The 27,092-nt window shown below is 38.2% G+C and overlaps 1 protein-coding gene and 1 long non-coding RNA gene across 13 annotated transcripts in view; one reads left to right on the top strand and one right to left on the bottom strand.

Moving 5' to 3' along the window:
• Window positions 1–6,308, top strand: part of SGCZ (sarcoglycan zeta) — a 1,232,459-nt gene extending 1,226,151 nt beyond the window's left edge. For 2 of the 3 annotated variants that reach the window (XM_089327274.1, XM_089327275.1), the window contains 2 exons: window positions 928–1,071; window positions 1,150–6,308. In XM_089327274.1, coding sequence (XP_089183400.1) covers window positions 928–1,071; window positions 1,150–1,314 — 309 coding nt within the window. In that variant the 3' untranslated portion in view covers window positions 1,315–6,308. Of the gene's footprint in view, window positions 1–927 lie in introns of all 3 variants that reach the window. The other variant, XM_017350432.4, reaches the window with a different exon arrangement.
• LOC149127848 (uncharacterized) overlaps window positions 1–26,795 on the bottom strand; it is a 43,231-nt gene extending 16,436 nt beyond the window's left edge. For 4 of the 10 annotated variants that reach the window (XR_016229955.1, XR_016229953.1, XR_016229957.1 and 1 more), the window contains exons 1-2: window positions 26,599–26,795; window positions 12,429–12,601 (exon numbers count right to left, since the gene is read on the bottom strand). This is a non-coding gene — a long non-coding RNA (uncharacterized LOC149127848). Of the gene's footprint in view, window positions 1–3,275; window positions 3,411–9,269; window positions 9,289–11,264; window positions 11,735–12,428; window positions 12,602–26,598 lie in introns of those variants that run through there. The other 6 variants (XR_016229949.1, XR_016229948.1, XR_016229951.1 and 3 more) reach the window with 5 other exon arrangements.
• Window positions 26,796–27,092: the final 297 nt, after the last annotated feature.

The following is a 27,092-nucleotide window of genomic DNA, read 5'->3' on the forward strand; positions in this document are numbered from 1 at the left end:
TCCTTAAAGTCCACTGTGATTGTATATAAAATAAGAGAACAAGAGTGACAACTGACAGTCATGGAGAAAGCTATTGCTGAAGTCATAGTGTAAGGCAAATAGAATGTTGATGAGGACAAAAATGGAGACAGTAGAGTATTCTGATTTTTCTGTCAATGTAGAGATGTTCTTTGAGCAGCCATTAGTCAGGTAACAATAGAATCCAGAGATAGAAAAGTTGTTTCTTTGCGCATTCAAATTCATGATCCACTTTTGCTTTTTCTGGATTTTTTTTCCCTTGAAGTCAAAGCCCTGTATGATTGTTATCCCTGAAATTAGTGAGCCCATCATTTAGAGTAGTTTAACCAAGCAAACATTAAACACAATTTGTTCCATAGATAACTGCAGACAAGCCTTTTTGAGGTATCTGTTGTTAATTTGCTATGTACTTGGTGTATCCTTTAGATGCAAGTCAACATGGTTTATGAGCACTTAAAAACATCATGAAGAAAGTATATTTTTAAATTATTCATTGCTCAAGTAGTATCTCTGTTGGCATCCTTATTCATTGCTCAAGTAGTATCTCTGTTGGCATCCTTATTTCTCTGTATATCCTGTAGACCTGGTACAATTAAGAAGCTAAATCGAGACTCTCAAAATCATTAATTTTCTGTGGTGTTTGGATAACTGGGTTGGCCCCTTAAGCAGACTGTTCAATATTGCTTTTCAGATTCAGGTCTTTCTGTCAGAATGCACCATCTCTCAAAGGAGAAGATACTGCAGAGCTTTTGGGCTAGACCGTAGGAATGTAATTTGTTTGTTCAGCAAAGCATGGCAGCTAAACCAATAGGATTGTTTTGTTGTAGAGCCCTTATCAGGCCATGTTGTAAAGCTCTGAGGACTGGAGAATGCTGAAATAAATTAAAATGCAATTTCTTTTCCCCCTAGATATTTTTAAATGCAGATACAATCCGGCTGGGAAATCTACCGACCGGCTCCTTTTCATCTTCACCCAGCTCCTCAAACTCTCGACAGCCAGTGTACGAACTCTGCGTGTGCCCCAATGGCAAACTGTACCTTTCGCCAGCAGGAGTAAGTTCCACTTGTCAGTCCAGTAGCAACATCTGCTTGTGGAGCTGAAGTGACTGATTTCTCCTCACACCAGAATAGCCTTTTGTTCTGTCCGTCTGCTTCACAGTTCTGCTCGGTTTCCCTTGTGATCAGTCCAGAGCGTCTTCAAATGGTCCACGAAGCAACTTCTTCCAGTGTTCAGCAGGGATTTGCTGCCACCGTCTCCTGTGGTTTCCGGAACTGCTCAACACAGAGTGTGAGTGACACGGCAGTGGAAAAACCAACTTCCACAGGAAAACTGGATCAGAAGTCTTGCTCAAAAGGGAGAATAACATAGGTGCCTTTGCTACAACAAGTGAAGCACACAGTTCTAGGTTTCTGCAGGATCTGGATATGAACTGCACATATACACATTACACAGATGAAATTCCCAGTATCCAATGGCAAGATGAAATGGTTAACTCTGTAAGACAACTAATTCTACAGTTTGAAAGCACAATTTTCCATTCATCTTTTTGGATGTAAACTTTTATCCCCGAATTTTAAAATTTTGAAGCATTATGTAATGCTTGCTTTACTAAAAATTAAATTCAATACATGGTTTTTAACAAAAACAAAAAACAAGATGGAATCCCTTCTTGCGTTTTTTTTTCTTTGAATTCAATGTGTTGTTACTCTTTGTCTACTAAGTCTAGAATTTTGTACATTAGGTAATTTTGAAAGCACTCAGCAATATGATCTTTACAGAATTAACAAAATGCCATCACATTTGTCATTTGTCAGGTCTGGATGGCCTTATGTATCTACTTGGCTACTGCATGTGACGTATTTGCTTTTGACAAAACATCTAACTTATTGCAATATAAGATAGGACTACAAGGGACACACTGATGTGGAATCCATAGTTCATCTCCTTAAAAGTTCACATGCTATCCTTTACATTTAGCTTTTAATAGTACAGTTCTTGTTTGCTCCATTCACTTCATACTTTCTACCCGACTGCTAAAACTTAAACCCTCTAAATAAAGAGATACTAATGTGATGCATAATGCGGAGAATGGATTCACTTTCCATCGGGATAACATCTTCAAAAATATCTACTTATTTTTTCAGGCTAAGGTTTATTGAGATTAGAATTCAAATTAAAAATCCCCAACTAAATAGCAAATAAAAATATTAATATTTGAAAAATACACTTGCTCCATTAGTGATATTTTAATAAATTTAGCCATATTTCCTTCTAGCTGTTAATATTCACTTATATTCTACTAGGCTATTTGATATGAGAAACCATAGTTTCTTCCATTCTCCTCCTTTGTCATTTAGCTACTAATAAATAACTCCAGAATGCTACAGATTGGTTTGTCACAACACTCCTTAAATCAAATTCTTGAAACTTACAGAACCCAATAATATAAACTGTATTAAATATTTCCTGTTATGGGAAGATGACTTGATTGCTGTAAGGTAAGTCCTTGATTTTCACATTTCAATCCATGGTTTCCTCATGCAAGCAACTATTAGGTGTGTAGAAGCGTCATTTGTAACAATACAGTCTTTGGAGTTCAGGTCTCTACAGCACAGAGCAAAGTAAGAGACTAACTTCTTAAAGTAATTTGGTGAACAAGAGTGGGCAAACTGGATAATTAAAGTAGCAAAGCAAACCATTTGGCTACATGATGTTGTTCGGAAACCTGCCATTTCAAATATCGAAAAACCTCATTTCTCTGAATCTGTTTGGTACTCAGCAGAAGGGTTTGACAGCTAGTTCACTTTTACTGTTTTTAAAGTAGAACCTTTGCTTAGGAGTGACATAAATCTTTAAGTATATTAGAAAAGATGATATACAGTTTCTTAAAAACTCATAACACAACAGTCTACATAAGAGAACTTGAGAAATTTTCACGAGTCTTTGCAAAATCTTCACATAAAGTGTAACCTTTAATTCCTCAAAAATTTTGTGTTAATCACTGTATTATTGACTGAGGAAAACATGACATATTAATTTGAGTTATATGCAATGTCTAATCATCTCTAAGTTAAAATAATTAGAAGGCTTCCTAATCAAATGAGAACAATTCTTTTGACTAGAAATTGGCCCCGTATCTAATCTCATCTGTGTCCTTACCTAATCAATGGAGCTGATTTAGGCAAAATGGGAATATCCCAGGTTCCAACTTACTTGATTTTCCAACAAAAGTACTGAATCAAATATCCTCTTGAGGGTCCCTTCAGCTCCAACATGATTTAATTCCAACAACAAATACACAAGGTAGAAGGGATCGCCAACATTTTAAGTTGTATGTCATTAGTGGAGAAAAGATGAATGTGATGAGAAAACAAAGCATAAATACCAATTCCTGTGAGGAGTGGACAAAGTTTTAATTCAAATACATTCTGAAAAGCATAGACATAGTTAAAAATACCTTATAGTTCTAAGAGACTTAAGCCATGTCCGGTGGTATAAAAATCTGGATTTATTTTTTAAAATAGTGATACAAGCGATTTTCCAATTCAACACTAAATATTTGGTTTATGCTTGCTTGTTTGGATTCCTTATAATCTAAGAATAGAGCCAGACCCGGTAGTTAGGTTTCTCTGGAAGGTTTACAGAACTACTCCTAAAGGTTGTTGATTTCAAGAAAAAGGAATGTTTCTTGACTTGATCAGAGCTACCTTAATTGCACACTGCCCAACAGATTCATTATCCATTTCACCAGCCCCCATTTTTATGTCACAGCTTGGATATAAATGCATTTGTTGAGATTCTGCAAGTGGCATTTTTTCTAAATCACTCGGAAAACTTATGTTTTAATGCACACTGCATGGACCCTCCTCAGCTATCTTGTTACCGTATCTTACTAACTGTGCTTGCTTTAGCCCAGGTAGACAGGGAGGGCAGGAAGATGGTGATTGGCAGTATGCCTAGCATTTGACTGTCAGGAATAGAGAAGTCGGAAATGTGTTTGAGTTGAACTTGGGGGACGGTGGGTGTAGGGAATCAAAAAAAGAATGGATGACATTATTCTTTTCTGTTTCAAGATTTTTTAATAAAACACTTCCAAACAAAATTATTTCCAAATCTTTTCATTCTCTTGCTTAGCAACTCCGAAACTTCTACCCTGTACTTAGTAGCCCTGTTGTTTTCTCTAGTTACACACCTTGTAAGCTGACAAACAATTATTTCAGGATTTAAGGCAGTTATACTGTTAGATTTTTCTGCTAACTTTGGAGGCTTAAATTACAGTAACTTGAAAATATAGCCAGCAGTTCCAATCCTGGTTCTGCTTCTAGCTGACCATTTAAGAAATATTTAATTATCTTGGTCAAAGTTTGAGTTTCCTTTCTGACTTTCCTAAATTTTTTTGATTCATTTAATTCATTTTTTTGTCTCCACTACAGCCATCTAAATATTGAAATGCAAATCTTTCTAACATCTCATGCCCTCTTCCTTTTATCTAGATTTCACTTTTACTCCGACCATTTGAATATCAACTTTCCTATGGGAAAGCCTGTTTGATTGATGGGCTTCTATTGTATAGAAGGGAAAAGAGTGTACTCTTCAAATGGCAATTTATGGAATTAATCTATTTACCAAATATAAACATTTTGATCATTCTATTATCTCCATCATACTAAGCAACATAGATCTTTTGAAGAAAAGTTAGAATCACAGAGGAAAATTTTTCAATTTTTATACCATTTAAGCCATTCAAGTTTCTTACATATTTTACCATCTGATGATTTGGACAATAGTTCATTCTACAAAAATGTCATGTGATATAAAACTTCCAATGAATTGTGTCCTGGCAAACATGCCGTCTCTGTTAGAGATGGGAATAGCCAGTAGAGTGTCTAATGCATGCAAGTCTTTTATAGCAGGTAATGTCAATGGCTTAATCTCAAATTATTAAAAGATCTGATATTTAATGGCCAAATTATCTACACAAGCATCACATTTAAAGTCGTATTTGAGTTTTATAGGAGCGAGATCTAATCACCTCATTCTTGTAATAGCTTTAATTTGAATTGCTCATACGACCATATTTGAAGATACACTGGAAAAATTTGCTCTATATACTAGGATATATTGTAGTAACAAATATTGAAAAATATCATCACTAAAGAACATTACAGTTTAATTCCTTTTAAATAATCAGAAGCCAGGGAATGACCTCTTTAAACACATTATTTTACATTCAAGTTCATTACTTATTTAAATGTCAAAGACCAAAGACTGGGATTTCTATTGCATTTAACTCTACCACTACTCATTTATTCAAATGATTAAGAGGACTTATGAGATAGGGAACATCCTCCTTGCAGAATTCCAAGCTGTAGGCATTAATGAATGCTTTTATTTTAGAAGGGAAACTTCGTGAGACCCACTCACTTTTTATACATGTATAATACACTCCTTGGTATTCATAAAACCAGTCTAATGGCCATAACCTAAAATGGGCCAAGGAGAGATTTACTCAGCTGAATTTAAATTGTCATGGTTTGCTAAAAATTCTTTGGAGAATAAATTTGAAGTAGATTTAGAACCAGAGGGCTATTTTCTAAATGTTAATTGATGTGTCTCCATTCTTTGGAAAAAGTCAATGGAAAACATTAAAGGAAATGAGGTATAATGAACTGAGTTTTTTCCCAGTCTTAATATCTCATTTGTATGAATATTTATAAATTAAAGCCAAACAGGGTTAAAGATGTACAAGGACATTCGCTAACAATGGAGCAATGTTATTTGGAGTCTGAGTGTCATTATTTATACAATTCTTTGAATCAGGTCCACTATTCATTTATTTTGTTTTGTAACTTTCATGTAAATGTTTTCTTGTATATATAGATATATGAAAAATGGAACTATTTTCTTACATATACTATGCAATATGTTTGTAAAATTGCAATATTACCAAAATTACAAAAGCTGTGCTTTTGTATTCTATCTTGCTTTATGTAAAAAAAAATCTTTTTCTATTTAAATGGACTGTTCGTCCTATAAACTGTAGATAACATATCTATTCAAAAGAAGTCTATTGTATCTTTTGTTTAGTTTGGGATATTTGGGGTACATTTGTTTTGTGGAAAAATCTAGCCAAGTTTTGGCAGTTGGGAACCTTTTTTTCTTTCATTAATGAGACTTTTTGATGCATGCAATGAGCTCATATAATTTAAGATCTCTCCTGTAATTCTTGTATTTTGTCCTAATTTTGGTGCTACTGTGTAACCATCATTAAATGTGATAGTCAAACAAAGAGGGTCAAAATTCATATGCTATTTCATTTATTTTGAGAAAAATGCGAGGTATGTGTTAGTATGTAGAATTTTTTAGACATCGTTTATATTAAGGTGTGTACTTTTAAAAATTCCATACTTGATAAACAAGCTTCTCTTATGAAATGCTGAACATATTGTTCCCTTTAAATATATAACCAAGGAAACTAAAGAATTCAGATTTGAAGAGTCATGATCACTGCATTTTATCAGATGAGCTGAGAATTTATCCATTCTGGAATCTGATTTTTTGGGTTAAACCTAGGTAAGTTATCATGTGTTCAAATATATAATCCTACATGTATGTACATCAAATTGCATACACAAATTCACGTATGCATGCAATAGTGAATACAAACAATATTTTAGATGCATTTCAATGTTGTTATATTCAATGTACCAAGAAATGGCATTGCTTGAGACATTTACAGGGACTTGAGTACATTTTAATATACCCAGTCCAATGTTATACAGGGCTTGAGAGTATACTGGTCCTCACAGGTTCAAAAATATTTATCAGTATTCACTAGAAGCTTTTTAAAAATTTTTTCACGTTTTGCTTTGCTGTCCAAAAATCTCTATATGCTCTTCCAGATATCATTGTAAACAAAAACAGACAAACCCATTTTTATTCCTTGCAAAGGCTTTCAAATATTAATTCTGGGTAGAATTCCAATGAGTGTCTTAGTTTGGAAAGTAACATTCTGACTTTTTTTAAACTTCCAACAATGTTTTAGTTGCTATAAAAGCATGCAACCAAACACTTGTGTATTTATATCTCGCAGGTCTTCAAGCCATTTGCTACTGTAATATGACCCAAGTTCTCACATTGAGAGGTGCACAAGGGGAGGTGGGGACAGTATTTGTCTGTCCTGAACCCATCAGTGACCAGTGTCCTTTTTCTCGTACTAGTGAAGTCTCCAACATCAACTGGGTGTCTAACACTTTGAGTCAATCAAGAGATTAACCAGAGTTAATATAGACTCCATAGGTTAAGGGCTCAGTTCTAAAAGCTCTCCCCTGACTTACAACCTCAGTGAAGTGCAAGGATCTCATGGTTACCCACAATTTCTGTCGAAATGGGTAGGAAGCCGAGATGGTTTCTTTCTTGGTGGAATCATTAGCTACAGTGAATTGTAAAATCCAAGGAGATAGTTCACCTAGTATTTTTGATTCGTTGCAGAAGATACAAATGAAGAAACAGATGAAGACCACACTGATGAGGTTTGCGAGGGTCTGGAATGCTGTTGGTATGTAATAGGCTTCCAGCACACTACTAACTCAGAGCACTTTACACCTCATAGGTCTGGATTTTTTAATGGAACCTCATCACAGAGGTCAACAAGTACTAGCTCCATTTCCTCTCTTCCTTCTGCAGAGAATACGAGGTAGAGCTCCAAGTTTCAAGCTTTCAGTCATGGCTTGAGTTTTCTGATGATCAGTTCCCATCCAGGGGGTCAGCAAAAGTCACGTTGTTACACCAAAGACTATTACTCAGGAGGTGGGATTCTTAGGCGATTGGGGACAGGAGTTGGTCAGAAAACAAATAGAATGAGAAGTTTTCGTAGCCCAAGTACATTAGGATTTTAGGAGTTCTGTGTTGGCCTACACTCACCTCTTGGTGAGGTCCTGAAGATTTAGAGGAAATACTTTACTAGTTTTAACCTCTAAATAAGCAGTGTGGTGTCACGAAAGCTGGTGTTATGGTCATGTAGAAGTCTTGCTATGATATTGCTCACGGGTTAAAGTTAAGTGTACTCAGCAATTTAGACAATTCATTCTAACATGAAAAATTAATCAGTTGAAATTATTCAAGATACAAATAGAGGATCTCTTTCAAAGGCCAGGTAAAAATATACTTTTTTTTTTTTTTTTTTGTCAGGTCGAGTTACAGACAGTGAGAGGGAGAGAGAAAGGTCTTCCTTCCATTGGTTCATTCCCCAAATGGCCGCTACAGCCAGTGCTGCACCAATCCGAAGCCAGGAGCCAGGCGCTTCCTCCTGGTCTCCCATGCGGGTACAGAGCCCAAGCACTTGGGCCATCCTCTACTGCCCTCCCGGGCCACAGCAGAGAGCTGGACTGGAAGAGGAGCAGCTAGGACTAGCACCCGGCACCCATATGGGATGACGGTACTGCAGGCAGAGGATTAACCAAGTGAGCCATGGCACCGGCCCCCCATACCCTGAGCTTTTTCTCACAATAAGCCCAGCCTATCCACTTTATTCTCATTGGTGGATATCAATCGTGAAGCTAAAATCAATAGACTCGTTTAAAAAATGTTCAGTAAGTTTCTAAGCCACAATTAAATGTTAATACCCATAATGCATATTTAAAAGCTACAAATACTACAGTATTATGTATTGGACAGTATTCAGTATTTAAGTTGTACAAATAGTTGTATTTAATACAATAAAAATTAAGCTACAAATGTTAATTTAAAGTTAATTGTATATTTAAATTCCCTGAAAATCAGAGATTAAAAGGGAACTTGGCATAGGCTACATCATTCTCATTTGAGAAAAATAAACATACCACTTATTCAAACTTTAAACTTGTCTGTAGGTCCAATCCAAAAAGATGAGGCAATCTTCAAGGAGCTCATAAAAATGGTGTATTATCATAAAAAATTATTCAATTTCTGCACCAAGATAAATTTATTTTTCATTGTCAGCTTTCACAAGCTTAACATGTCCTAGTATTATTTTCCATGTATTTGTTAGTGGATAAAGAAACATGATGCCTTAAATTTAAGATTTTAAGAGAACTATTTAGTTCCTTTTAAGTCTTCAAAATATTTGAGAGGTAAAAATAGAGTGCTTCGACCTGCTAACATTCCTCAAACTTCCTCAACAGTTAGGGCAGGGTCAGGATAAGGTCAGGAACTAGGAACCCAATCCAGGTCTCCTACCTTGTTGGCAGGGTCTCAGTTCCTTAAAGCATCGCCTGCTGCCTCCAAGGTTTCTATTATGAGGAAGCTGGAGTTAGAACCGACCCGGGACTCAAACCCAGTCATTCAGATATGGAAGACACTTGTTCCACCAATTGTCTTAATTGCTAGGCCAAATGCTCATCCCTTCTTACTAACTGCTATAGTTATAGATGCTACAGGATTGTTCAGTGCTGGCAATTATGCACATCTAAGGTTTCTAGTAATGGATCATTAGGATATATGTGTTACCCTGAATATGTAAATGCTAGACATAAATGAAGAAAGTTCAAAGCTTTGTGAACTTGCTAGATGTCTTTGCAAAATAGTTTATTATATAATATACATAAAGTCACAGTAAAGTTATAGTAAAGAAGTTTAACAATTTAGAAAGAATTGTGGTTCAAAGTTTTTGTGAAAATCTATAAAATTTAGCATAATGAATCCAGTACTTTCTTGCTCATTCTAAGAGTCTAAATCCATTGAGCAACTCAACTAAGAGCTTTGGGGAACCAAAAGTATCATCTCCCAAGGAAATAAAATGCTACAGACAGACATAATCATAGTTCTAGAAAGATAGTACCGGTTTTATTGGGTCCATCTAATTACTCAATTAGATTTATAGGTCCTCTTGATATATTATCCATAGTTCATGTCAAGTTTGTATCTGAATTAATCTAATTACAATGTTTTCAATGATAGAAGTCAATATTTTAAAGTAGGCTGAGGGCCTGGCATTGTGTAGTTAATAAGTAGCTACTTAACACCACTACCTTTGTTGGTGTAACAGGTTCATGTCCTAGCTACTCTGCTTCTGATCTTGCTCCCTGCCGATGCACTGGGGAAAGCAGCAAATGACAGTTGAATTACTTTCATTTCTGCCACTAATGTGAGACCCTGATGGCATTCCATGCTCCTGGCTTCAGCCTCGCCCAACCCCAGCCATTATGGCCACTTTGGAGAGTGAACTAGTAGCTGGCACATCTATGTACTTCCCTCCTCCTCCCTCTCATTCTGCCTTTAAAATAAATCAGTAAATTTTAAAGAAAAATAGACTGACAAATCCTCAAAATAAGTTTAATTATAACTTCAAAGCAAATGACTAGCAGGAAAAAAATGAGTTCATTAAATAATTAAGACCTCCAAGTACAATAGTGAAAATACACACATTTGCTTTCCAATCTTTCAAAGTCTATTTTATTGTGACCCATTAACCATCTTGAAGTTCTAAAACTCCTTAAGTGAAATCAATTTTTTAAGGAGATATTGGTACTCTAGAATCAATCTACCAGATTATAATTTTTAAAGACCTGTTTATTTGAAAGTCAGAGTGCAGACAGCAGCATGCAGCAGCAGCTAGCAGTGAGGTCTTCCATTTGCTGTTCACTCCCTAACTGGCCACAGTGGCTGGAGCTGCACCAATCCAAAGCCAGGAGCTTCCTCCAGGTCTCCCACACAGGTGCAGAGGTCCAAGGACTTGGCCCATCTTCTACTTCTTTCCCAGGCCATAGCAGAGAGCTGGATCAGAAGTGGAGCAGCGAAGTCTTGAACAGCACCCATATGGGATGCCAGTACTGCCAGCAGCGGCTTTACCTGCTACACCAAAGCGTCAGCCCCCAGCTTATAATTTCTATATTGCTTTAGATGCTATTCAACCTGTATTGACTTAACCTGTGACTGCAACTAACTTCTTTGTGTGCCTTCCAACCAATGAAAGAAGAATGATCAATACAGTATTCCATGTTGATCACGGTCATACAAGTAAGTTCAAACTCTAAGAGTTGTATGGTTTTAATTGTCAGTTTCTGGAGTGATCGTGCAAAATTTGTTCTATTTTAGCAGTGAGAAAATGTCAGTATCATTCAACTTAAAAGAAACAGAGGCTTATTATTCAAGTTGGAAATTTAAGAAAGTGTTAAGTACATTTTAGCTTTATTAATATTACCATTATTTAGATTTATCTATAGGATACATTATTCTCATATGGAAACCTAGAATAATGTGCTGAAATGAGAGGAATGAGAAATACAGGTTGCAAATTGCCAAACATTTGATAAGTCATGATTATGTAACTCAAGCGGCACAATCGAATTTTCTGCATTATGCAAGTTGTCTGAGTGGTTAACAATTTTGAGTCTACTGTTTAAGAATGAAGTAACATGGATCAAACATTTTATTACACTGAATTAATGTAGCTTATGTTTAAATTGTCAACTTTTGATTAAATTTAACCAGTTTGATGGTTAAGAAAAGGTGTTCAAGAATGATTGTTCTTTAAGGCACCAATGCATTCGTTTGCTTATTTAAAAGAATTAGATCTTTATCACATTAGATGTTTTTCCAGTCTTTTAAAAGAGGATTGGTCACGCATGGGAGACCAGGAAGAAGCACCTGGCTCCTGGCTTTGGATCAGTGCAGCGCCGGCCGTAGCGGCCATTTGGGGAGTGAACCAACGGAAGGAGGACCTTTCTGTCTGACTACCTGTCAAATAAAAAAAAAAAAAAAAAAGGAGTGGTCAATCAAGTAGATAGCAAGGCCACAACTCTCATGGAGCTTCTGCTATTACAGGGAGTATTGACCTCAAATAACAGAACAGTAAGTAGATCAGATATTGTCATAGTGTGACTAGTTCTAGGAAGAATAAGCAATGAGGTAGTGACAGAAATCTCCCTTGTTATATGCACTTCAGAAATAACAATCGTGACTTGAAGTCACAAAAGCTTTCGTTAGTATGTTGTGTGATACTCTGCAGAGGAAAATATGCCAACCCAACCATATGGCTACCAGGGAGTCCTTTAGGATACTTACTGAGCAGTGGCTAGAACAATTACACTAATTCCAGAGATAAAGATACTTTAGAAGAAAAACAAATGCTCATTCTATTTTTCACTCTGTAATTGAAATCTAGGTCATAAACTCAAGTCACAGCTTCAATCACTTCACATGTGAGATCTTTTGGCGCTGGGCAAGCCATCTTTCAACACAAACCCTCATTTTTATAGGTTTTACTTCCTATCACCTATGAGAAACTACGTGGCTTTGAGTTGGTACATTTCCTAGCATCTACGTTCAAGTTGTTACTGGGGGCTCTCCCTCTTACCCACCAAAAAATTCAAAATGTTATTCTAATGAGATAAATGGACTTCCATGTTGTTTAAAACAAATAAGATGTTACCTTCCATGAAATACTGAGCTGCTTCTCTTCTCTGGGCCTATTAGAATGAGTTAGCTGCATGGTCAGCATGTCGATGCAGATTAAGCTGCTGGTTTCAACACTGGCATCCTCCATCCAGGTTCCAGTTCAAATCCCGGTTACACCAATTTGTGTCCAGCTTCCTGCTAAGACACCTGCAAAGGCAGCAGATGGTGGACCAAGCGCTTGGGCATCTGCCACATCTCCGAGACTACAATAGAATTTCTGGCTTCTGGATTTAGCCTGGTCTAGCCCTGGTAATAGTTATTTGGGGAGTGAATAGCAGATTTGTCTTTTTCTCTTTTGATTGCTCTTTCAAATAAATTTTTTAAAAGTTAGCTAGAAAATTGACCTGGGCATTATCATCAAGTATACATAAACAAAAGTGGTTTAGCCTCTCTCCAGGATGAATCTGTAGAATGAGTCATAACTACTGTATTACAAAAAGTCATGTTCATTGGCTTAAAGACGATGCTATTTACAGGCTTTCAACATTCAAGAAATGATATGGTTTGGTACACATCATTTCCCTAGTTGGACAACTCAGATTTTATGCTGTTTTAAAGAACACAGGAGAGGTCACATTCTTGAATCTAGTTTGCTTTTTTTCATGGATATTTTTATCATTTTCTATAGAAGATGTATGATAGGATATGTATTCGTTGAGACAGGAAAATGAGAACAGAATCAGAATCTAATATTAGCAACTCAAAGGTAGCTTGTAGAAAAAATATTGCCTAGATTAAGAGTTTACTGGAATCTGTTTCTTGGTTATTTATTTTCCTACCACTCTGCTTAAGAATTTGTGTGTTTTAAAGTACTATTGATGTTTTCATTTGTTTGCATATTACTACATTTGTGCTGTTTAAGACATTAAAAATTTTGTATCCCAGTAAAAGCTTAAATTGCCGTATCTTTCAAATAACATGGAAAAATAAATTTTGGCAACATAATTGCACTTAAGACAGTATAACGTATCACTTTAGCTAATGTCTATTATGATTTTAATAGTCATAAGCATAATTTTATATATTAAATTTTACATAGCTTAGCTAAATTACTTTAGTATTTGCATCCCAATGAAGTTCTATGTAGTATACTATCCTTTTATGAACATATTTACATTTGAAATTACTATATGCATCACATTGATTAAAGTGGAAAGTATTTTGTATATATTGTAGTCAAACATGATATTTCTCATTTTCAATAGGAAGTTTTTGCCATTTTAATGGTCACTATTTTAGGGAAAAAATTCCTTGAGACAATTAAGAAAAACTGCAAAATATTAGAATACCTGCCAAAGGATATGTCAGAAGTAGTCAAACAAAACTGGGCACATGTGTATTCTAGTTACATACTTTTTAGCTTCCATGAATACCCACTTTCTTCCATTAATTTTTCTATAGGACCCTGCATGCAGAAGATGCCAATATTCATCTCTAATCAGTCTAGGATAACAATTGTTCAATGCACACTCATGTTAGGGTAAATCATCTTCCATCTATTTTATTGACTACTTCCACAAAAATCAGTAAGAGTTGTGATGGAAACTGATGCATGGACAAAAACCCTGAACAAAACTTAGTACCAATGAAAACCACACAATACCCTGAAACCTAAAATCAAACACGTTTTTTGCTTGTTCAAGCTTCTACATTTACAGGATAATTTGAAGAAAATATACTTTGCAGCTACTGTTATTGGAACAGAGAAGCTCTTTCAAGATGAGTATGTTCAATATGTCACAGGCCAAACATTCAAGCCCCTGCTGCTCCTCACTGGACAGCCAATTCAGAGACAAGCCATGTGAAGAAAGCTTGAGTTTATTTCAAGAAGCTGGAAGTCTTGGGGAAAGAGCCATCTCTGAATCCAAAATGTGCCCTTTTCCCTCAATAAGCCAGAAAAATAAAAAAGATAATCAGGGTTTTCTGTTGGTCTATCTTTGGAAATCCAAGTTGTCAGCCATTTTGAGGTTTCCTGATAAGGAAGCTCAGCTATTTACCATAGATGGTTGCATACTTTTCCCTTGGCTGAGTGTGTGGTCTGCCATTCAAAGTCCTCTCCTTTCCATAGGCTCCTGAAATTCTTACGCAACCATTGTTTACTAGACACTGGTCATGTCCAGTATTAGCTACCAGCCCTTGTCAGCTAAAATATGAAAAGGGAAGAGACTGGCAGGAGAATCTAACACAAGGAAGACAATTTTTCATTTCATATTCATACAATAGGAGCATCCACTACATTCTGACTACTTCCTGCTGATTGGCATGAAGTAGGGGATTTGGGGAATCAAAAATTTGACCTTGAGGAGTACCATCTTGATTTTCCCTTCCAAAGGAGGGCAATTAACACTTTAGCTGGTAGCTTAGGTTTGTTTGCCAAGTTTCTGTCTATGTAACCCAATAGGCATGCATTACAGACAAAAAGATACTTAGTCATTCTAAATGCTTCTACTCTTCCGTGTTCCAAATCAAAAAGTATGGATGAGACATGAGCTTCAGCCTGTTGTGTACAGGTAACCTGGTAACAATGCTTTTGTTTCCAATATTATGAGAGGTTACCAATGCATATTTAGCCTTCTAATTCCCTAACTCAGTGATTTGCTTCCTTATATAAAGGATTTCAGATCTAGATTTTATAGAGACAATAAGTACAACTTTCTGGAACATAGCATTCAAAACATGCATACACAGGTGCCTTAGGAGGGTCTGGAAGCATGATGGCTATGTTTGAAGACATTATTGTTTTTAAGAGTAATGTTTAGGTCATAATACAGCCAAGTGTTTCCCACACAATCCCAATGAGCCAGTAACCACTATTGTTCCAGAAATGGCGACATTGTGAGGTAGGCTTCCCAAAGATAACAACTGCACCTCCTGTAACATCACAGCCCTGGGGAAGATGTCCCGATTTTTCACATGTATGCTATTGGTCATGTTTAACGTTTTGAGTCAAAACTCATAGTCGCAATCCTCATGCTGAACTCCTATAATGCAAAAGCAGGACCCAGCCTCTCCTCTTGCTCCTTTAGGCCAAGATGTTCTTGCCTATCATTTATCAACGGAGTTCACCAATTTGAGAGTTTTACCACTGCCCTACAAGATTCTTATCACTGAACGCAAGTCATTTACTCCTCCAGTAAGTAAAACCTTGTTGACTGGTGTTGTCTGGAGTGGTATATTTAGCCCAATTTCAAGACTACGCAGGGAAATTTCAGGTCTGTGGCATAAGGTAACTACCACTTATGTGTAGCCTCTAACACCAGCTGAAGCCCACCTTGCCCTCATCAACTCCCCAAAGAATACAACATCACTGATCAACCAAAGGAAGGTTACAAGCATCACTGAGCAACCAGAAACTTGGACACAAGTTGATTGAAATCTGTAAGAACCGTAACAAACTCCTTTGAGGACCTGGAAATTGAGTACTAGTTGTCTGGTTTCATACTCTGCTTTGCTATGTGTATATATACATATGTGTGTGTGTGTGTGTGTGTGTGTGTGTATATATATATATATATATATACACACTTTCCTCTACCACCTCAATGTTTGCGATTTGCTTTCTGTGCATCAGGTAAGTGACCCCAGGTTTGGGGGGCCAACATACCAACACCTCCAGCTAGTTTAGGGGCATTACTCAGTAACTATTATTGCTTCCTTCCTGATTGTGAAGACATTAAACAGATAGCTCAGTTCTGACAATCCTGGGCACCACACACACACACACACACAGCATTAACTCCTAATTCCTGGCATCATGCCTTGTTAGCTTAGTTTTCAAACAGTGGTGCTCTGTAGAGGCCGCAGTTCTGGCAGTGCACTGTGATAGGTAATCATACACTAACCCTTTCTTCAGAACCTCTCAGTCTATGTCCATTTCAGGGCTGTCGCCACTGACTCTTAATTGCTATACTCCACTTTGTCCTAAGTTTTTTGAGGACACTATTGATCAGTCAGTCTATTGCTAAGCTCTGTTCCATGTTCCTAGGATGAAATTACTTCTGGTTGTTTGGTCTTATCTGGTCTACATAGGTTTGAGCAATTGTCCAGAAGTCAGTATCAAAAGCCCTTTTAGGCATATTTAAACAAAAATGTAGAAAAGTGGTGTCTTTAGGCTGTGTTTACCTGGGGTCCATTGCTGAAATAACTATAATTTCTGCTGTCCAGAGCCATCATCTCAAAGTATCAGGCTATTATGGCACCAGAAATAGTACTTACATGTAATTTTGACATATGATAGGCACAAATTTAAGAGGTAGATTTAACAAAACCAACAAGATCATAAAAACAAGCCAGCATCTTATAAATATATAGGGGCTGGTGTTGTAAAGCAGCTGGTTAAGCCACAGCCTGCAATGCCAGCATCCTATATGGGCACTGTGTCAAGTTCCGGGTATTCTTCCAATCCAGTTCCATACTAATACATCTGAGAAAGCACAAGATGGTCCAAGTCCCTGTGTCCCTTCTACCCATGTGGGAGACCCAGAGGAAGCTCCTGGTTTTGGCCTGGGCCAGTTCTGGTTATTGTGGCCATTTGGGGAGTGAACCAGGTGATGGATCATCTCTAACTCTACCTTTCAAATAATAAAATCTTGATTGACAACAAGAATTTTAATCTAATAGCTTATACTACATATACTGTTGATTATTTACAATAAGAATATTAACAAAGGTTGATTTACCATATAGTATTCTTAGATTAAGGAAGCTGTCAAAGTTAAAGTCTAATGCAAGTATACTTCACTTAGATTATGTAAAATGAAAACCTAACTCGAACAGGTACTATCTCTACACAGCAAGAGCCCTATACTTTGAGATATCTAGGATCCAACTGGATGTCAAAAACACAGTTCAGAATTCAATAATGTTCAATTTCAAACCATATTATCAAGATCTCAGATCATTGTAAATTAATGAAACAGGGGAAGAACATTTCCAGGTGGGGCAGCTAGAGTTTTCAGTGAAAGTCTATGGAAAGAATGAAGACTGTGGAGTAGCAAAGACTATAAACACGCAGCCACTAGCAGAATGCCTCAAGTGATACCAATAGCCAGTGGCTGGTGGAGATGCCATATTCCCAGAGCTAGGTGATAGATCATGAAGCAGACTGAACACCATGGGACATCTTTAAGAACCCTGCAGACTCCAACAACTCTGGGCCTGGCAGGCAGAGTCCAGGGGGACAGGATACCTACTTAACCTCATGAAAGAGTGCACGTTGCATTTCTCTACTCTCGCTACCAAAGTGCCTAGTGACTGGCAAGGTTGAAGAGTCATCTACGGCTGGTGCCACGGCTCAATAGGCTAATCCTCCGCCTAGCGGCGCTGGCACATTGGGTTCTAGTCCCGGTTGGGGCACCGGATTCTGTCCCAGTTGCTGCTCTTCCAGTCCAGCTCTCTGCTGTGGTCCGGGCATGCAGTGGAGGATGGCCCAGGTGCTTGGGCCCTGCACCCGCATGGGAGACCAGGAGAAGCACCTGGCTCCTGGCTTCGGATCAGCGCAATGCGCCAGCCACAGCACCCCGGCCATTGGAGGGTGAACCAACGGCAAAAGGAAGACCTTTCTCTCTGTCTCTCTCTCTCACTGTCTACTCTGCCTGTCAAAAAAAATAAAAAAAAAAAGAGCTATCTATGAAGATTAAGATGAGTTGGATCTTCTGTGGCCCATCCACCACTATGTGGATTTGGCCTAAGGGAGAAATTCACGGCCTCCAGCGAGTTTGGCCTGAAGAGTTGGTTAAGGGAAGGGTACCAACTAAGCACCATAAAGAGGGCACATTACCTTCTGCTCACCCCTCTCTAAAAAGTGGTGGACTCAGCTTGCCAGGACAGACTACTCACTGACCTCTGTTGCCCACATGCTAGCTGGATCCAGGGATAGGATGGTTCTCTGGACAGTGAGGTTCAGAGCACAGAGTGGTTTCCTGCACCAGTGTCTACTACGGAAGTCCCGACTCAGAATCCTGGGACTGTGCAACAGGCCAGGAAACTGACAGGGCAGAAGGTGTGCCCAGGTCTGTCTTTGAACAGTCACTGGGTCCTACTCCAGAGGCTCAGAACTCACTGCAAAGAATCATTGCAAGGGGCTCCATACTCACACTTTGGGGCCCAGGAATCCTTTGTGAAGTTTGTGTGCCTGAATGGGTGATGTGCACATGCACTGTGATCTCATTATACATAGTTGGTTCACCTTGGCCAGGAGAAGGAATACTCAACACAACAGCCAGCATGATCATCCCCTTCACCCTAATGATAGAGATCTTATGTGCAACTTGGATGTCACTCTGGACCAATTTTCCACACACACACTGGCCACAGCTCTCTAGCCCCAACCAGCACACTCCACTGGATTTCGGCTGAAGGTGTAAGCATTCTAGTAAGTCATAAATGCTCATTTCCCAGAACAAAGTCTTGAGAAGATAACAAGCCTTCCCTAGATGTGCAAAATTCAATGTAGAAATACATGGGACATGAACAAGGCAGGCAATATGACCCCAAATTTAACACAATACAAAACACTGAACTGTGAAGATGGGGAGACTGATAAAATATCTGCAAAGGAATGAAGAATGAATGTACTCAAAATACATCAAGAAGTAATTACATGTGTCAAAGAACTCTGTACATGAGAAACTCTGCAGAAGATCGAGATGTTAATGAAAAATGAAATTGAAATATTAGAAATGAAGAACTCAATGTCAAAAAACCACAGCGGAAAGCCTTAACAGACTTGGTGAGGCAGAGCCAAGATTACCTGATTTAGATGACAAATAACTGGTAGTATCTCAGTCCAACAAAAGAAACTAGAAAATTGCAATGCAGTGTTCAAGTTCTATGAGATAGTGGCCAAGCGTATGTATCTTAGCTATCCCTGAAGGGGGGGAAAACATGATTTACAAGTCTTATTCACTGAAATAATCACCGAAAATTTTCCTAACTTGGAGAAAGAAATGGACATCCAAGTACAGGCAGTACATAGAAACCAACAGACATGATCAGTAAAGACCTTCACTGTGATACATTATAATCAAACTTTCAAAAGCAAAACATAAAGATCCTCAAATGTCCAAGAGAAATTTCAGAGCACCGTTAAAGGGATTACTTTGATTGTTTTCTCATCAGAAATCTTAGACTAGGAAGTAATGCAGAGATATAGTCCAAGTCATTAAACAAAAAGCTGTCAAGCCAGAATACTATACCCAATAAAACTCATTTAGATATGAAGGTAAAATAAAGACCTACAAAAAATTAACAGAAATTCAAGGATTTGTCACCTTACACATATTATTGAGCAGAGAATGAAAATAGCATCAGGAAAAAAAAAGGCATAAAACCTCCTAGTAAAATACAGAGGCAAAAACAAGTAAGACATTTTATAGAAAAGTGGCAGAACCAAGTCATTGCTTATCAGTAATAACCTTGAGTGTAAATAGCTCAATTCTCCAAATAAAAGTAGTAGACAGGGGCCACAGCTGTGGCGTAGAGGGTAAGGCCACGGCTTGCGGTGCCAGTATCCCATATTGGCACCAGTTTGAAACCTGGCTGCTCCACTTCTGATCCAGCTCTCTGCTATGGCTTGCGAAAGAAGTAGAAGATGGCCCAAGTCGTTGGGTCCCTGTATCTTTGTGGGAGACCTGGAAAAACTCCTGGCTCCAGATTGGCCCATCTCCACTGATTCACTCCCCAATTGGCTTCAGTGGCGGATGGAAGACTTCCCTCTCTGCCTCTAACTTCCCCTTTAAAATAAATAGATCTTAAAAAAACTGAATGGATTCAAAAACAAAACTCATATATACTGCCTAAAAGAAATACTTCACCAGCCAAGTTACAGATTAAAAGTAGAAGGATGCAAGATCTTCCTTGAAAACAGACATTAAAAATGAACAGGAGTAGCTGAACCAAGGCATTATGTAATGAAGGGATCAATTCAACAGGAAAATGCCAGGGTGCCTTGCTATTTAAAACAAATGGTAATGGGTCTAAAAGAGGATGTAGGTTCTAGTATAGTAATGGGGGACTTTAACACCTTACTTGCATTAATGGACAAATCAACTAGATGAATAAATCAGCACCGAAACACAGCTAACCTATACTACTGATCAAGTGGATCTAATTACTATCTAGAGAACATTTCATCCCATTGCTGCAGAATACACGTTCTTTCATCAGTACATGAGTATTTCTCTAGGATAGACCAGATGCTAATCCATAAAAACAAGTCTAAACAATTCCCCAAATACTAAATTTATACCAGGTGCCTTTCTTACAAGAAAATGAAAGTAGAAATTAGCTACTTAGGAAGCTCTAGAAAATACACACATAGAAACTAAAAAACATGGTGCTGAAAGAGCACTGGGTCAAGAAAGCCAAGGAGAAGTTAAATTCCATGAAACAAGTGAACAAAAACAACCTATGGAATACAAAAGCAGTGTTAAGAGGAAAAGCTTATAGCAATTAGTGCTGCAACAAGGTAACTGCCAGGTACCAAATAATCTAACAGTACTTCTTAAGGACCTAGACAGCAACAAGAAAAACCAAACCCAATCAACCATAAGGAAGTTAAAAATTGAAATAAAATACATTAAAAGTGAAATGAAGAGACAGTTTGAATAGAAACTATTGATAAACCGCTTGTTCAAATCAAATCAAAGAGGGGAACCCAAAGAAAGTCTGGATAAAAAGATGTTACACAAGATACAGACATTTAAGAAATACACCAGGAATTACTACAACTAGCTGAATGTCAACAAATTGGAAGTTCTAGAATAAATGGGTAGATTTCTGGTCACCTACCAAAATTGTGAGAGGCATACAAAACCTAGATAGATGAATAATTGAGATCGAGATTGATTCAGAATTTAAGACCCTCCAAGAAATTAAAAGCCCAGGACAGATGGCTTCACTACAGAATTCTAACTTAAAAAATTCTTCTTAAACTATTCATACATCGAGAGGGAATCCTATTTATCTCATGAGGGTAGTAGCATCATCATAATTCCAAAACCAGAAAGATAAAACAAAGAAAGAACTGGAGACCAATGTCCCTGATGGATACATATAAAAATCCTCAATAAAATACTAGCTAACTGAATCCAACAACATATCACAAAGGTCAAATACTGAGACCAAGTGGGATACATCCCACAGATGCAGAGATGATTCAACATACACAAATCAGTAGACAGGACTTATAACATTAACAGTTTGAAGAAAAAACATGACTATCTCAATAGACGCAGACAAGGTATTTGATAAAATACAACATTCTTTCATGATAAAAATCGTAAGCAAAACGAGTATAAGGGATGTATCTCCACATAGTCAGGTCAACATATGACAAACTCAAAGCTTTCTATAGGGGAACCAAAAGTCTCCATATTAGGAGACTCTTAGAATACCTCAGAGTTTGGAAAAGTGAAAAGAAACACATACAAAGTAGCATTTTTATTCACAAATAATGCTTTGACTAAGGAGGAGGACCTTTTAAGATCAGTCCCATTCATAGTAGCTACAAAAAATTTATCCTGGAATAAACTTAAACAATGTCAAATACTTCTATAACAAAACATAAAACATTAAAAAATACAAGACAAAATTCAAGGATGGTCCATGTTGATGCATTGGAAAATATTAAAATGCACTTACTAGCAGAACAATGTATTCTTGTATCTTCTTACATCTAGAAAATAGCCTGAAATTAATGTGGAACACAAGGTACAAGCAACCTTAAACCATAAAAAGTGAAGTAGGAAGCTTCATAACACCAAATAGAGACATGATAAATGGCGGTTATAATCAAAACAGTCTGGTACTGGCACAAGAGTAGACATGTGGATCAATCGAACAGATTAGAAATGCCTGATATTAATCCATGCATCTACAATCTTTGACAAAGAAGCTAGAAAATCATTCCCTGAAGGAACAGTCTCTTCAGCAAATGGTGTTGGGAAAATTGGTTCTGTGATGTAAAACTATGAAACAAGTCTCACACTACACCTTAAGTATTAACTCACAATGGATCAAGGATCTAAACCCAAGATCTGAAGCCCTCAAGTTACTAGAGTAAAACAAGGGGGAAAACACTTAAGATATTGGCATAGACAAAGAGTTCTTGAATAAGACCCCAGAAGCACAGGAAATAAAAGCAAGAATAGACAAATGGGATTATTTCAAGCTCAGAAGCTTTTGCACAGCAAAGGAAATAAACAATGTAAAGAGGCAACATTCAGATTGAGAAAAAAGCATTTGCAAATCACACAACTGATAAAGAATTAGCCGCGGCTCACTAGGCTAATCCTAGTCCCGGTCGGGGCGCCGGATTCTGTCCCGGTTGCCCCTCTTCCAGGCCAGCTCTCTGCTGTGGCCAGGGAGTGCAGTGGAGGATGGCCCAAGTGCTTGGGCCCTGCACCCCATGGGAGACCAGGAGAAGCACCTGGCTCCTGCCATCGGATCAGCGCGGTGCGCCGGCCGCAGCGGCCATTGGAGGGTGAACCAACGGCAAAAGGAAGACCTTTCTCTCTGTCTCTCTCTCTCACTGTCCACTGTGCCTGTCAAAAAAAGGAATTAATACCCAGAACAAACAAGGAGCTGAAGAAACTCAAGAAAAGCTATCAGGATGGGCGGCAGATATGAAAAGGAAGTTTTTTCAGAGGATGCAATACAAATGCTCAGACATGTGAGAAAATGCTTCAGGATTACTGGCCAGAGAAATTCAAGTTAACCTTCAATGAGGTTTCACCTCACCCTAATCAGAACGGCTATCAAAAAAAAAAAAAAATGCTTGGGAAGATGTCGAGGAAAAGGTACACTAATACACTGTTGGTGGGATTGTAAATTGGTTAAACCACTGTGGAAGACAGTATGGAGATTCCTCAGAAATTTGAAAATTGATCTATTACATACACAGCCACCCCACTTCTGGGAATTTACCTGAAGGAAATAAAACCAGCATATGAAAAGTTATTTATACTCCCATGTTTATAGCAGCTCAATTCATGTTAAAGGGTAGTTATGGAGTCAACCCATATGCCCAGTATCAGATAACTAAAGATATTGTAAACATGAATAGAATATTAGCCATAAAAATCAAATTCTGTCTTTTACAACAAAATGATTTTACCTGGAGAGTGTCATGCTCAGCGAAATTATTCAGACACAAAAAGTTGAGTATCATGCTTTCTGATTTATGGTAGCTAAATATATAACAAAAATATGTAAAGTGATACTGACATCGTGATATTTGATTTTATTTAGAGCCCTTGTCTAGAATCCTATAGAACAGTGATGATTCCACTTTCTACTTGTAGAATTCTTCATTTAGTTCAAGATTAGGACCATGACAGTAAAATTGAAAGTACGTTATCACAAAAATTAAGAGGCAACAAAAGGAAGGGAGAGGGAGTAGGGATGGGGAGTATCATCAAGTGCTGAAAGTCGTGTACATGAAATACATGAAAACTGTTCTTTATATAAGTGAAAAAGTACACAAAGGGAACATAGTTAAGCACTCTAAGTGGAAAGAGATCTAATCAATTTCATCTGTGTTCCCAGCCCATGCTGTAGGCCAGATCTAATCAGAGTTAAGGTGATCAAACATCTTAACATAGGCAGATAACGTTAACTACTTCAAGACTCAGTTCTCCTGAGTAATGAAGACTCAATAAAGACAGGATAGAACACAAGAAAACTTCCCAAGACACATAAAATCCGTATTATCTAGACCATTACAAGGAAACACATTGATTAAATGGATTAGAATGTGACAAACATTTGTGATCCATTTCTTCAAAAAAATTTTTAATTTGAAAGTTGGGTGTGGCAGGGGAGGGAAGCAGGGAGAGGAGAGAGGATATCAATCTTCCATCTCTTTGTTCACTCCCAAATTGTCCACAACAGACAGGACTGGGCCAGGCCAAAATCAGGAGCCTGAAACTCTATCCAGGTCACCCACATGACTAGCAGAGACCCAAGCTCTGTGGCTATCCTCTGCTGCTTTCAAGGCCTTTAGCAGGGGGCTGGATCAGAATTGGAGCAGTCAGGACTGGAAACATTTTTTCATATAGGCTGCATGCAGGCTGTAGCTTAACCCTCTAGAATACAGCACCAGCCTCTACTACTTCCATCAACAAATTTACAATAATTTATCCATCCAGTACTCAAGTCACATGAACCTAAGGTTATTTGCATTAATTTTAATTTCCGAGTGCTGCCTTTTTGACAAGTCAATTAGACCAGTTCTTGGGGTCAGCATTGTGACATCAGATAAAGTCACTGCCTGTGCCACCAGCATCGTTTATGGGTGCTGGTTCATGTCACAGCTGCTGCACTTCTGATCTTTTTAGCTTGCTGCTAATGGTCTGGGAGCAGCAGAAGAGGGCCCAAGTGCTCGAGTCCCTCCCACCCATTTGGGAGACCCAGATGAAGCTCCTGCTTCCTGGCTTCAGCCTAGCTGAGCACTGGCCATGCAACCAGCTGGGCAATCAACCAGCAGATGAACATCTGACTCTCCTTTGCTCTAACACTTTCAAAAACAAATTAGTCTCTTAAAAAGTCTTATCTTAAAAAAAAAAAAAAAAAAAACGGTTCTCCAATGATTTTTTTTTACTATGTAGACACAAAATACATGTACCTTCTTATAACACATGTAAAATATTTATCATGAAACAGCAAAAAGCAGTTTAAATCTCTAACTTCTTTTATTTAGTATCAACTGATTAGCAGTACTCCTTGCTTTTAATAACCTGAATTGACCCTAACATTTCTCAGCTTGAGGTTGCACGAAATTAACTTTGGTTGAGTATTTAGTTTACAAGGTCAACCATTCCTAGTAGAGGAACTGAACATTTTCACATGTAATGAAAATTCTTAATTTCATATTTAATCATTTCAATAAAAATGCTCTTTGTCATATTATTCTTAGGATTTACTTTCCTCACTGCCAATTTCCCAGGAGCTCCGTTCTTACTGGTTTTAAGAGATCAGGAGAACTCTACCATTGGGGTGAGATGGAGCTATGCTTCCAGCATCTTCTGATTTAACAGGGACTCATAACAGAGTTCCTTGGACATCAATTGCCACCGACACAGCTATTAGAAAGTTTAACATTTTTTAAAAGTTACTTTCCTCATCACTCATTTCTTCCTGGGTTTTGCTGTCTGAAATGAGACATGTTTTGCTTCTTTTCTCTTGAATTATCAACCTGGATCCCTCCTCATCACAATCGTTATTACGCATGAGTAACACTCATACATAAGGTATTTACCTGTTCTCCAGCATGGACAAAACTTCTCTAGCTGCAGGATAGACAGTAGCTCAGAGAGCCATTCAGTGACCACCAGTCTTTAAATGCCAACACATGCATAGGCTGTACCGTATCACAATATAACACCATATCTTCCCAGTCATGGGATCCTAACTATATGTTGCCCAGTCATCCAAGACGCAGCCCAGTCAACTTTTGGATGGAACTGAAATTGAGTCACCCACATTTTCAATAATCAAAAAAAAAACCAACTACCAAAAAAACCCAAAAAGACTCAAACAGAACAATCTTCCAAATGACATCCTTCTCATGGAGGCTCTGAAGAAATAGCCTTGAGAATCTCATGTCGAACCAACCAGCACAGGAACAAATGACCTAAGTTAGATTCAAACAGCATACACCTAAATGGTGGAGATAGAAGGTTCTAGGTCTTAATGATCTCTACCAACAGGTACCTGAACAAACAACCCACGCTAGGTCTAAATGGCGTAAATCCTACCTCAAATGGTAGAAGCAGACCACTCCTGGTCGCCAGGTTCGACTTACCCCATCTTGGAGCCCTTAAACATCGCACCAAAACTGGGAGCATAAAACTTCCTCCAAGTACCGTTTCCTCCTACCAAAGAATTTATAGGTAGCTGATACCACAGAGGGAGAGGAACAGAGTCTCATGTCAAAAAGGCACTGGGCAGCTGCAGGCATGCCACTGGTATCCCAGCCATGGGTTCAGCTCAGTGGCAGCAGCCCAGGGGTAGGCGTACAAGTCTCAGTTGCCCTTCTCTCCTAACATTAGAGGGTTAGTCTGCTTGAGGAATCCCTCCCAAACTCCCGGGCTGGCTTGCTCATTCTGTTGCTGGACAAAACATTGAAATTCTTGGGTACTCACCGCTGGGCAGCCAATTCATCAGAAAGGAGAGTTGGGAAGAGGAAAGAGCTGATTTCTAGAAACCTGCAGCCTGGTTGAAACTCTAGATCCAAAATGGGCTCCTTTCCTTCCCACAAGCCACCAGGAAGGGTTTTTAAAGGGAAGGGGAAGCTGCAGGTAGAGGTAAGAAAAACATTTAGTCCAGTCAACGGAAAACGAAGCAGGTTTTCCAGCTTTGCTCTGATGGTCCATCTGGGAAAACCTAGGTGTCAGCCAGGCGAAGGGTGCAATAAACAAGCCCAGCTGTTTGCGGTTGATGGCTGCAGTCTTTGTCCTTAGCTGGCTGTGAGGTCTGCCATTCCAAGTCAGCTCCTCTCTGTGGGCTCCTGAAATTCTCATGCAAGCATTATTGTTATTCACTAGTCACTGGTAATGCCCAACAGCAGCAGCTGGCCCTTGTGAGGCAAAATATGAAACAGAAGGGAGGACGCCTTCATGAGTGAGTGCTACACTTG

Source organism: Oryctolagus cuniculus, chromosome 2 (genome assembly GCF_051225735.1).
Source record: "Oryctolagus cuniculus isolate XC-2025 breed Fujian yellow rabbit chromosome 2, ASM5122573v1, whole genome shotgun sequence".
NCBI lineage: Eukaryota > Metazoa > Chordata > Mammalia > Lagomorpha > Leporidae > Oryctolagus > Oryctolagus cuniculus.